At 44.6% G+C, this 13,227-nt stretch overlaps 1 protein-coding gene across 1 annotated transcript in view; it reads right to left on the bottom strand.

Annotated features, from left to right (window-relative positions):
- CACNA1E (calcium channel, voltage-dependent, R type, alpha 1E subunit) overlaps positions 1-13,227 on the bottom strand; it is a 330,398-nt gene that overhangs the window by 81,134 nt on the left and 236,037 nt on the right. Inside the window, exons 9-16 of the mRNA XM_010853135.1 lie at positions 9,127-9,180; positions 8,411-8,500; positions 7,240-7,449; positions 6,351-6,463; positions 4,416-4,528; positions 3,939-4,070; positions 3,400-3,472; positions 2,419-2,536 (exon numbers count right to left, since the gene is read on the bottom strand). Coding sequence (XP_010851437.1) covers positions 2,419-2,536; positions 3,400-3,472; positions 3,939-4,070; positions 4,416-4,528; positions 6,351-6,463; positions 7,240-7,449; positions 8,411-8,500; positions 9,127-9,180 — 903 coding nt within the window. The remainder of the gene's footprint in view (positions 1-2,418; positions 2,537-3,399; positions 3,473-3,938; positions 4,071-4,415; positions 4,529-6,350; positions 6,464-7,239; positions 7,450-8,410; positions 8,501-9,126; positions 9,181-13,227) is intronic.

A 13,227-nucleotide genomic window follows, 5' to 3' on the forward strand; every position in this document is an offset into this window, starting at 1 on the left:
GAAAGGCAATGCCAAAGAATGCTCAAACTACCACACAATTGCACTCATCTCACGTGCTAGTAAAGTAATGCTCAAAATTCTCCAAGCCAGGCTTCACCAATATGTGAACTGTGAACTTCCTGATGTTCAAGCTGGTTTTAGAAAAGGCAGAGGAACCAGAGATCAAATTGCCAACATCTGCAGGATCATGGAAAAAGCAAGAGAGTTTCAGAAAAACATATATTTCTGCTTTATTGACTATGCCAAAGCCTTTGACTGTGTGGATCACAATAAACTATGGGAAATTCTGAAAGAGATGGGAATACCAGACCACCTGACCTGCCTCTTGAGAAATCTGTATGCAGGTCAGGAAGCAACAGTTAGAACTGGACATGGAACAACAGACTGGTTTCAAATAGGAAAAGGAGTATGTCAAGGCTGTATATTGTCACCCTGCTTATTTAACTTATATGCAGAGTACATCATGAGAAACTCTGGACTGGAAGCAACTAAGCTGGAATCAAGATTGCCGAGAGAAATATCAATAACCTCAGATATGCAGATGACACCACCCTTATGGCAGAAAGTGAAGAGGAACTCAAAAGCCTCTTGATGAAAGTGAAAGTGGAGAGTGAAAAAGGTGGCTTAAAGCTCAACATTCAGAAAACGAAGATCATGGCATCTGGTCCCATCACTTCATGGGAAATAGATGGCGAAACAGTGGAAACAGTGTCAGACTTTATTTTTTGGGGCTCCAAAACTCACTGCAGATGGTGACTGAAGCCATGAAATTAAAAGATGCTTACTCCTTGGAAGGAAAGTTATGTCCAACCTGGATAGCATATTCAAAAGCAGAGACATTACTTTGCCAACAAAGGTTTGTCTGGTCAAGGCTATGGTTTTTCCTGTGGTCATGTATGGATGTGAGAGTTGGACTGTGAAGAAGGCTGAGCGCCGAAGAATTGATGCTTTTGAACTGTGGTGTTGGAGAAGACTCTTGAGAGTCCCTTGGACTGCAAGGAGATCCAACCAGTCCATTCTGAAGGAGATCAGCCCTGGGATTTCTTTGGAAGGAATGACGCTGAAGCTTAAACTCCAGTACTTTGGCCACCTCATGTGAAGAGTTGACTCATTGGAAAAGACTCTAATGCTGGAGGGATTGGGGGCAGGAGGAGAAGGGTATGACAGAGGATGAGATGGCTGGATGGCATCACTGACTCGATGGACATGAGTCTGAGTGAACTCCAGGAGTTGGTGATGGACAGGGAGGCCTGGTGTGCTGCGATTCATGGGGTCACAAAGAGTCGGACACAACTGAGCAACTGAACTGAACTGAATATTTTTGAGAACTTATTAGGTGGAAGGCTCTGTTCTCTGTTAACATAGAGAACTACCATATGATCCAGAAATCCCACTCCTGGACACATATCTGGAGAAAACCATAATTTGAAAAGATACATGCACCCTGATGTTTATTGCAGCACTATTTACAATAACCAAGACATGGAAGCAACCTAAACGTCCATCAACAGATGAATGGATAAAGACGACATGGGACATTTATACAGTGGAATATCAGTCAGCCATAAGAAATAATGAACTAATGACGTGCAGCAACGTGGACAGACCGACAGAACATCATCCTAAGTGAAGTGAGCCAGACAAAGGCAATGCTGTCGCCTATATGTGGAATCTTAAAAAAAACGATACAAATGAAGTTATACACAGAAAAAAAGTAGACCCATGGACATAGAAAACAAACTTACGGTTACTATTATTAAAAGGGAAAGAGGGGAAGGTATAAATTAGGAGTTTGGGATTAACATACATCCATTACTATAAATAAAACAGAAAACCAACAAAGACCTACTGTATAGCACCCACAACCATATTTGATATTTTGTAATAACCTATAAAAGAAAAGAGTCTGAAAAAGAATATATATATATATATGTATAATTGAAACATTTTTCTGTAACCTAAAATGAATACGACATTGTAGATCTACTATACTTAAACAAAAATAAATGTTTAAGTAAAAAAAAAACATATAATTAATTCATTAATATTATAATCCGGGTATTACTATTTCAGCCTATAGTGATCTCTGTCCTCTCTTATTTTCCCCAGTTCATAGTCCCTCCAATTATTTACTATAACAGACTCACATGATTTTATCTGTGATGATAATCTGATAACCTGGATGTTATGATATATGATAACTGGGATGATACTCTATCTTATTTATACTCATCTTTTACCCAAATAGCAAATGTTCCTTAAGAGCGGGATCCTGGTTTCTCTTAGTACACCTAACACTGTCTACCCCGTTGCTACCCGCCCTCTACTATCACCAGCATCACCACCACCACCACCACTTCCTCCTCCTCACATGCTGGTCTAGGCCAGCAGAATAGAGAAGCATTTTAAAAAGGATACAGTTTCCAAACAAGGTGAGCACAATGAAATAGATCGCAGACCACATGCCCGAGCTGACCCCACCCTGGGAGCGGATCCCATTGTACATCACCTCATTCCAGTCCTCACCCGTCAGGATCTACGCAAAGCACACAACAGGCAAATTAGAGCCCTGGGTTGGATGAGAAAATGGGGTCAATGGAAAGCGGAAAATTCTGAGTCTGGGTCTTTTCCATTAACCCTCTTGTCAGGGAGAAAAAAAAGTCACACCCATGAATAATCCTCAATTGCCTTCTGATATGTAAGAGAATTTTAGCCATTGAAAATGGAAGAAGAATATCAAAAGGAAAAGTTCTATTCCTCAAAACGTAGAATCTCCGGTCTCCCATCCCACACCTCAGCTTTGCCAAGCCTACGGGAACCACACAGATCAGGTGGTTCAGGCACTGATGGATCATCTTCTGGAGCTGCCAAGATACAGCTCCTGAGGCAGCAGCACTGCTGGAAAGAGCCTCAAGGGCTCCAGTTCCAGAAAACTGAGTTCTGGTTCAGTCTCATATTCTGGCTAAATAGAGTTCTCCTTTAGCTCTTAAGCATCACCAGTTTTAAGTTTCCTCCCATGATTAAAAAAAAAAAAGAAAAAGGGATTGGATGGGGGTGGAAAAGATTCTTCATTAAATGGACATGTAAGTTAGAAAGTACTTCAAATTTCATAAAACCAGAAATGTGATGTTACTGAATGTCTTTGACTTAACATCTCTTGCAAACTCACACATGTAGGGAGAAGGCCAACGAGATCATCACAACAGAGCTCTTTTATTATTCGTTAACAGAGCTATAGAAATCCTAGGAATTACAGTGGTGATGACTACTCAATAAGCAAAAGTAGTAAGTACTGTCTGAGAGGAGCCTGGAGAGGAAAGGGAGGACTCTTTTACAACATCATCACCTTGAAGGATGTGCACCAAGGGATCCCAAGTAACATTTTTAACATCCTCATACCTGGAATACAGTCATGATGGCTGCAGGGAAGGTGTCAAAGTTTGCGGAAGGAGTCCCATCATTAAAGTTGAACCTGAAAAGGAGATTCAGAGAGAATGAAATGAAAATCTCACACCAAGTTTTCCCTTCCCAAAATTATGCCATTTTCATCACCCCTTTCCCCTTTCTTCACATCCCTGTCTTCCCTACTCTCCTCCCATTCCAGTAACTTACGAAGATGGTTTTAGTGATTACTACCGGGAACTGTGCACTTGAAGGGCACTGGTGATGGGATCTGGATTTATCTTGACTCACAAGACCCCAAGCTGCTCCTTTCAGGGGCAGCTCCAAAGGGAGAGGTCCCCTCAATAAGAACCCCGTATGGTGTGGAAGGATTAAAAACAGAGACATTTGTTTCACACATAAGGTGCATGGTTGATTTGGGCCATGGACAAGAACAAACACATGGTAATATGGTGAACAAACTGGTGACCCCAGAGCTCACAGGATGAAGATGAGGTTTTGAGGCTGCTTTGGCTGGAAACTTCATTGGTGCTTACCTGCCCCCAAACAGCTGCATTCCTAGCAGAGCAAAGACAACAATGAAGAGGAAAAGGAGGAAGAGTAAACTGATGATAGACTTCATGGAACTCATCAAGGAGACCACCAAATTCCGGAGGGATGCCCAATACCTACAAAAACCCAGACAGCGTTATGGCAGTGAACCGGATACCAAATTACCCCCAGGCCCAGTTGGGCATCTGCCTGGAGACCTATGAGTTAAGCTGCATCTGGATACTTGTAGGAAGGAGAGATGGAGCAATAATGTGGCTTCCCTTGGGGAGGTGGCACAGGAGCTGGCACTCAGGCATTTTCCCGGGTTTGGTCTTTGGAGACGGAAGAGAAGCTGAAGCGTGGAGTAGAAAGTGGGGTGAGGAAAGGGATCCTGTGGTGAGGATGTAACGCAATATAATGTGGCAGAGAGGAGCTTCCACGCCCAGGGGTGGTTGGGAAGAGTCTAGCTTCTAATTACTTACTTGGTTATTTTAAATATTCTTAGAAGCCGGAGAGCTCGCAGGACACTGATTCCGAAAGATGTACCAGGTCTGAAGATGGCCCAGACTACTTCAAAGATGCTGCCCACTGTGACCTAAAGAGCCAAAGCCAGCCACAGTGAGAAGAAAAGACAAAGGGGGGAGGAGGAGGAGGGGGAGGAGGGATTCCTCAATCAACAGTTCTCATTGGGCTATTCTGAAGTTAAACCTTTCCCTCCCCACTCTTCCTCCCTCCAATCTTCTTCAAAAGTCGCTCAGTCCTGTCTGACTCTTTGCAACCCCGTGAACTATACAGTCCATGGAATTTCCCAGGCCACAATACTGGAGTGGGTAGCCGTGCCCTTTTCCAGGGGATCTTCCTAATCCAGGGATTGAGCCCAGGTCTCCCACACTGCAGGCGGATTCTTTACCAGTGGAGCCACCAGGGAAGCCCACCTCCAACAGGACCACCTATTTGTGAAGGTTGCCAAGGAAAAATGAGACTCTACCACTTCTCTCCCCACTCTCCTCGCTAAACTTCCTCCTTCATACTGTAGATTGTTTTACCAACTGCTCTGTCTTTCCTGAAAACTACAAGTCATTCACCACTTCTGCATAGATTTGACAGCTGTACTGTTCTTATTAAAACACCTTGAACAGACAGACAAAAGAGCAGTCCTCAAACAAGAAAACAAATTTAAATGAATACAGGTTGCTTTCCAATAGAAAAACTTCTGAGAAGGTCCACATTCTCTCACTGGCCTAGAATTTAGTGCTAACAAGAATATTTCAGTCACCTGTGCATGAAATGCCTTTCAGTCACTCAGGCCCCACACACCTGGATGTGATGGTACTAATTATGGCATAGAATCTGATTGCTATAGGAAGCAGCAATGTCAAATTAGCCATTCAATTTGTTTTATGTTTTAATTATATGTTTATTGAAGGTCTAATACATTCCCCACATTGCACTAGGAGAAATAACAGAATTTAATCCTCGCAGCAATGCTGAAAAGTATGTACATAAGGGAACTAAGATAAAAATGGTCTTTCACTAGTTCTTATGCCTGAAAATTGCCTCTACCCAGAAGCATATGTTCCAAGTTAAAATGCAGGTTGGCAAGTGCTCAAAATCGTTAGCACCTAACTGGAGATTTGGCAGAAAAAGAAGTGGGTTTGGCAGGAGGAGAGGTGGTTCAGGAACCCAAAGTTTTGCAACCTAGTTCTGCTGCTAGCTGGCTGTGTGAACTTGCACACGAGGTCCCCTGTTGACTCATGTGTAAATGGGTAGCCTAATTCCCAATGCTTCACATCGTGGGCAGGACTGAAAGTGACAGAGGAGAAAAATGCATGTGGAAGCACCTTGAAGAGCATTGATAATGCACACATTTATGTGTCATTATTATTTAGGAATGTGGACACTGGGTGAAGTCTATGTGGGGACTTGCTAATATAAGAGGGTGTGTGTGCATATGAGTATGAATGTTTAAGGGTGTATCTAGATAATTTTCTCAATTTTAAACTGAACTAAAAAATAAATATATTTGTTTCTCAGTTTTGATCAAACCACTTTCCGGAAGCAAGTCTTTTGTTCTTCTTTCCCAGGCTTCCTCCAAGGTAATAAGCAGTTCAAAATTCTGGCTATGGGGAGCTTTGTAAAATTTACTGAGCTATATACACTGAAGTGTTTACTCTCTGGTGTGCGTGTTACACATTTCAGTAAAAACATTAAAAATATAAGAGCATTTCAAAAACCCAAACAAATCCTCGTATGGCAAGTGTTCACTCATTCCTGACCTCCCTTTGGCTAATCCTATCTATCCTCCTTTAATAAATTCTGATTTCAAGGCTCCATGCTGAGCCCTGGAGCAAGGTGCTTATCTCAAACCACAGCATAGCAACCCCAGGCAGAAAGATGGGCGGCTCCAGGGCACTTACCCCAAAGTCAAAGCAGTTGAAGGAAGAGTGAAAATAAAGGCGAGGCCCCATGCCGTACATCTTCAGGGACATCTCTAGAAGGAAGAGCCCCAGAAACAGAAACTCTGCATAGTCTGAAAGCATTAAAGGCAGAAGCATTGGTTGCATGGACAGCATGGGTTCCTGTCCTCCCCGACCCCTCCCCACCACCTACGGAGGAGCCCTCAAGAGCAGCGGGACCCACACGGGCAGGACAGTCAGTGACCACGGGCCAGGTCAGTGCCAGGCAAAACCTCTCCTTGTCTGAACACACTCAGGCCCAGACTGAGTCCCAGCACACTCCACAGGTCAGCTCTGCTCTCTTCTGACAGGTGGGTTTGTCACTGCCATTTATGTGGCAGATGGCTTTCAGGAGACAGAAAGGGCTTAAGCATGGCTTTGATGAAAGAGCTGGATTTAGTCTTCACACACCCAGCTGTGACAGCCTCCAGGAGACTCACCCGCACCCTGGGGCAGCCTTACCAAGGGCTGACCTGTACAGGTTTCCTTTCTGGTCTGCTGAAAGTATCCATTTCCCTAAGAACTTGCCCCTAGGACTTGGGTGACCAAGACTCCCTAATCCCTGAGCCTCCTGAAGGCACTAAGTGAAGGCCCTGGATTATGCAAGGTGTAACACTATGTTGTTGACTCATCACTGAAGATTTATTTATCCGATTCAATAATGAATGACAGCTGGAAACAGTCATGGGATAATCCCTGAGGACAACTCTGGCCTCGGCCACAACGTGGCAGAGAGGCAGAACTCTGGGCGGGCAGAACCACTGCCAAGCCCACGTGACACCTTGCTCTCTTGACATTCACACACCAATCGAGCGGCAGCCGTGAGAGCCAGTAGTCAGCATCCACTTACAGAGAAGGTGGGTGAGCCACTGGGGCTGGTTGTGATGGACAATGGCCACACAGGCGGTGTTGAGAGCCACCAGGCTCAGCACGATCCAGTAGAAGACCTGGGACTTAACCATGTGGCGGATAGAGATCCGCAAAAGTCGCTCCTTGTGCCGGAAATAGGAGGCCCCGTCCACCTTGGCACTCTTGATGCTGGCTCGGGCGAGAGGTGTGCCTAGCAAGGGAGAAGGAGGGAGGAAGAATGAGGCTGCAAAAGAGGTCACCCTCCATGACAAAGGGGCATTCATAGGTCCAGGTGGGCAGCTCTGGTCCCAGGGCTAGGGGACTTCCCCGTTGCAGACCCTGGGGCAGCCCCATGTTATGAGCTAAGAGTTTCCACAGCGCAGCAGGGAATTCTGCTTTTCCTCTGGGCACTCTTGGTCCTAGGAAATGGGAGGATGCCCCAGGGCAGGATAGCAGGCATCCAGCCGGTATCTTGAATTCTAATAGGATCCTGTTTATGTTTGTAACAGATTGAGCTTTTCTTTTTAAATATGCTTCAGGCACTGGAATCATTCTGCTGCATTTGTGATTTTTCTACCCCTGGCAACCTGAAGCAGTGATGAGCTCTGTACGCCTCTTCTGCCTTTCAGGATGAAGTCAAGACCCTTCCCTTTTTTTCTGAAGAAGAAAAGTCTGCCATCGGCCAGGCTAAGAGAACCTCGGATGGAACAGCAGGCAAGTTATAGGGTTGTCAGTGGGAATCTGTTTAAGCATCACATGGAAGCAGGTGATGCAAGTAGGTAGATGTTACTATGATTAAGCAAATGATTGCAGTTTCTCATATGGGCCTCCTCAGTGAACAATATCCCAAAGTGGGTGCTCATTAGCACATCCAGGAGAGAGGATACACACGCTGAAGAGATATATCTGCCACACTTGAAGAATCTGGGTTGGATTCTTGGCCCCACACCCCGTGTTTCACATAAACATTATCCCTTGGTCCATTTTTTTTTTTTTTTTCTTCTTTAAGTCACTGTTGATGAGATTAGATTCCAGTGCCTTTCCCTAATTACATCCCAAAGTTCTGGATTCTCTGGGCTCCCCTCCTCCTTGTGGCGTTTCTCCTAAGATAGGATGCTCCCTTTCACGGGAGGTTCAGAGCAGTGAAAGATGATCCGACAACCTCCACTCACCCACAGAGGAGATGTCCACGCAGTGCTCATCGCTGGAGTCCCGTGCCATGGCCTCGGTCCGGCTCCTTTTGATGGTTGCCCTCCGAAGCACTACACCAGGGAAGCGAGAGGCAGAGAGAGGACATGAGAACCACCGGATCAGTTTGGTCAAAACAGGACTGTGGTCTAGCCTTTAAATACCCGAATCAGGGTGAGAGAAGTGGCAAACGTCTACAGAAATGCGGCTCCCCTGCTCAGCAGCACCTCTGACACACGAGGCTCTTGAATCTCATGCAACAAGGCTCCTGACTCCTTGCGGGAGCTCTTCTAAACGCAGTAGGTAAACAGGCACCCTGTATCTATTTGTTCTGGCTCTTCATAAACAATGTCACTTCTTGCCAGTGAAAGTGGTCCCAAGATGCCCCCCGCAAACTGTCAAAGAAGATCCGTTTCTGAACCACTGGTTGTATGATGGCCTTTTCATTGCCCATTATCAATCACACGCCCTGGAACAAAACAACTCTTGGATTTCATTTTCATCACTTTAAAAAGCATTTAAACTCATGACTCAATTCCCTTCCTTTTAAAGCATGAGGGATTTTATGACAGAGAGACTCGCATTTCAAATCCCAAAGCACCCCTCTTTTCTTTCTTTCTCCTCTTTTGATCAAGACACATAGCCGCCACAGATGAGGGGGCAGATGAGAGAGCAATGAGGCCTTGGAGCACTTCCTTACCTTCTAAGGCTGACGTTCCAGCATTTTTGTTTTCTTCAGCAAGCATGACTTCCTCTATATGGAAACAAATGGTTTAGTAAATTATGGGTAAATGCCAAATTATTTTGCGAGATGAAAATCCCTGAGGAACAGCTCTGGCTCCAGGGCAACGTGGAGAGAGAGTGGAGTTCAGAGCTGGTTGCAGGCACCAGCATCAGAAAGACATCAAGGGTCACAGACGAGCATCAAAACAGAAAGGAAGGTCTTTGGTGAAGGGAGCACCGGGGGTGATGGGTTAAGACTCAGCTCTTTGTCTGATACACCGTTTAGGAGAATAAACAGCTCTGAGAGCGAGAGTTGATCTTTTTAACTAAAATCCTCCTAAACTGATAAAAATGAAAATTTCCATTTCTGTTTTCTTTTATGCAGGTTCCTTAAAGCTATTCTGGCAACAGGAGTTCCTTAATTTTGCTGTTTGCAGTAGCCCCCAGGTCATAACACCTCCCCCTCACTCAGAAGATGAGACCACGTTTATGGGGTCCAGCCTACTTCTTTCAGGAAGGGCCGTAGGAAGATGCTCACCGCCCCTCAAAGAGAGGAGCAGGCTCGTGGGCTTGCTTCTTCTTCCCCCACCATGTCCATCCTGCTTTGTTGAGCAAAGCCTGAGTTGAAGAGGCTTAAGCCCATCATGAAACTGTCCCTGTGACATAATAAACTATAAATATTTGGTTTTTGTTCACCATTCAGGCACAGAGCTTCCAAAGCTCGTGGGACATACTGTCTTTTGTATGCTAATGAGATGACTCACAGAGGGAGAGGCCTAGATAGTGTAAGGAGGGGGGATGGTCACTCAAAAGACACCACCACATGATTAGAAGGTTGTAGCTTTCAGGAGGGGAGAGGGGCTTGACACTATCAGACACCAATGGTCGATGATCCAGTCAATCAGGTCTGCATAAGGAAACCTCCATTTAAAACCCTACATGGGGCTTCTCTGGCGGTACAGTGGGCAGGAATCTGCCTGCCAATGCAGGAGACACAGGTTCGATCCCTGGTCGGGGAAGATTCCACACGTCATGGAGTAACTAAAGCCCATGTGCCCCAACTACTGAAGCCCGAAAGACTAGAGCCCGTGCTCCTCAACAAGAGAAGCCACTGCTATGAGAAGCCCACACACCACAACGCGAGTAGCCGCCACTCACTGCAACTAGAAAAAGCGCGAACACAGGAACAAAGACCCAGCACAATCAAAAACAAATAAACAAGTCGTTTTTAAAAAATCAACCAAAACATACCCCTATATGATGGGGCCCAGGTTGCTGATAGGTTGCCCATCAGGTTGCTAGGAGGGTGACGTGCCTGGACGTGTGTAGGCTCTGTCGTTCACCCATTATCCCTACCCCCTATATCATACCCTGTGTATCTCTTGAATTTGGCTGTTACTGACTTGTATTCTTCGTAATAAACTGGTGATAGTTTTTTCCTGAGTTCTGTAAGTCATGCTAATGAATTAGCAAATCTGGAACCCTTTGAATTTGTCCTCAGCCAGGAAGAAGTATAGGTCACCTGGGGACCTACTGTGGCTGGTGTGTGAAGGAGAGAGAGGCACATTCGGTGGAGCCCTTCGCTTGTGGGGTCTGCACTCACTTTGGGTGGTGTTTAGTGTCAGAACTCAATTGAATGGCTGGATACTCCACTGGTAATAGAGAGGGAAAGGGCTGGTTGGCGTCAGGATGGCATTATTTGGTTGTTGGCACTTGTAAAACCACCACTCAGTTCCCTGGACTCCCCTCTTGACCTCCCCAGGAGCAGTCCTGTACTCCACAGAGGTGTCATCATGGGTGAGACACTATTTTCTGCCAAGACTTATTAGAATATGCCTTACTAAAGAAGAGAAGCAAAAGGCAAAGGAGAAAGAGAAAGATATCCAATTGTATGCAGAGTTCCAGAGAATAGCAAGGAGAGATAAGAAAGCCTTCTTAAGCAAACAATGAGAAGAAATAGAAGAAAACAATAGAATGGGAAAGACTAGGGATCTCTTCAAGAAAACTGGAGATACCAAGGGAAGTTTCTTTTTTGCATTTTTTGCAAAGATAGGCACAATAAAGCACAAAAATTACAAGACCTACTAGAAGCAGAAGAGATTAAGAAGAGGTGGCAAGAATACACAAAAAAGGTCTTAATGACCTGGATAACCATGATGGTATGGTCACTCATCTAGAGTCAAACATCCTAGAATGTGAAGTGAAGTGGGCCATAGGAACCATCACTATGAACAAAGCTAGTGGAGGTGATGGAATTCTGGCATGAGTTATTTCAAACCATAAAAGATGATGCTGTTAAAATACTGTACTCAATATGCCAGCAAATTTTGAAAACTCAACAGCAGCCATAAGACTGGAAAAGATCAGCTTTCATTCCAATACCAAAGAAAGGGAATGTCAAAGAATATTCAAACTACCATACAATTACACTCATTTCTCTTGTTAGCAAGGTAATGCTCAAAATCCTTCAAGCTAGGCTTTAGCAGTACTTGAACTGAGAACTTCCAGATGTACATGCTGAATTTAGAAAAGGCAGAGGAACCAGAGATCAGGTTGCCAACATTCATTGGATCACAGAAAAAGCAAGGGAATTCCAGAAAAACAGCTACCTCTGCTTCACTGAATACATTAAAACCTTTGACTGTGTGGATCACAACAAACTGGAAAATTCTTAAAGAGATGGTAATACCAAACCACCTTACTGTCTCCTGAGAAACCTATAGGCAGGACAAAAAGCAACAATTAAAACTGGACATGGAACAATGAACTGGTTCCAAATTGGGAAAGCAGTACATCAAAGCTGTGTACTGTCCCCCTGCTTATTTAACTTCTATGCAGAGTACATCATGTGAAATGCCGGGCTGGATGAAGCACAGGCTGGAATCAAGATTGCTAGGAGAAATACTATAACCTCAGATATGCAGATAACACCACTCTAATAGCAGAAAGCAAAGATAAACTAAAGAGCCTCTTGAAGAAGGTGAAAGAGGAGAGCAAAACAGCTGGCTTAAAACTCAACATTCAAAAAACTAAGATCACGGGAACTGCTCCCATCATGACAAATAGGGAAAAAAATGGAAACAGTGACAGACTTTATTTTCTTGGGCTCCAAAATCACTGAAGATGTGACTGCAGCCATGAAATTAAAAACTCTTGGTCCTTGAAAGAAAAGCTGTGACAAACCTAGACAGCATATTAAAAAGCAGAGACATCACTTTGCCAACAAAGGTCCATATAGTTAAAGCCATGGTTTTTCCAGTAGTCATGTATGGATGTGAGAACTGGACCACAATGAAGGCTGAGTGCAGAAGAACTGATGCTTTTGAACTGTGGTGCTGGAGAAGACTCAAGAGTCTTTTGGACTGCAAGAAGATCAAACCAGTCAATCCTAAAGGACATCAACCCTGAATATACATTGGAAGGACTAATGCTGAAGCTCCAGCACTTTGGCCACCTGATGCAAAGAGCCGACTCATTGGAAAAGACCCTGATGCTTGGAAAGATGGAAGGCAGGAGAAAGGGGAGATGAGGTGGTTGGATGGTATCATTGACTCAATGGACATGAATTTGAGCAAACTCCAGGAGATAATGGAGGACAGCGAAGCCTGGTGTGCTGCAGTCCATAGGGTTGCAAAGAGTTGGGCACGACTTAGTGACCGAACAACAAGAACAACATCCCTCAAATGTATCAACAAAACAGACCTTCTGTCGCACAAATAGTGGGATTCTGAGCCCCGTATTGAGAGTGGTGTGGATGAGTTTTCGATCCCCGCTCCTATCTCAGCCATAAGCGAGGGGAGCTGGAAGTGCCAGCAATCATTCCCTAAGATCCCAGCTGCTGGGGATAAGCCTGCAGCAGTTCTATTAAGCAATGGTTTAATTTAAGCACTTCTAACAAGTACAAAGACAAGCATAAAAGGGTAAAGTTATTACCATAATCCCACCTGCATATAAAACTGAGAGTATGTAATGTATTTCCCAGGGAGGGGAACGTGATGAGGCTCGGAACGTACCACGCAGGGTGGCCATTATAAAGTCATACCATTTAGTCTTCTTTTTCAAGTACAGCCCTCTGGCA

This window comes from Bison bison, unplaced genomic scaffold, assembly GCF_000754665.1.
Source record: "Bison bison bison isolate TAMUID 2011002044 unplaced genomic scaffold, Bison_UMD1.0 scf7180017864322, whole genome shotgun sequence".
NCBI lineage: Eukaryota > Metazoa > Chordata > Mammalia > Artiodactyla > Bovidae > Bison > Bison bison.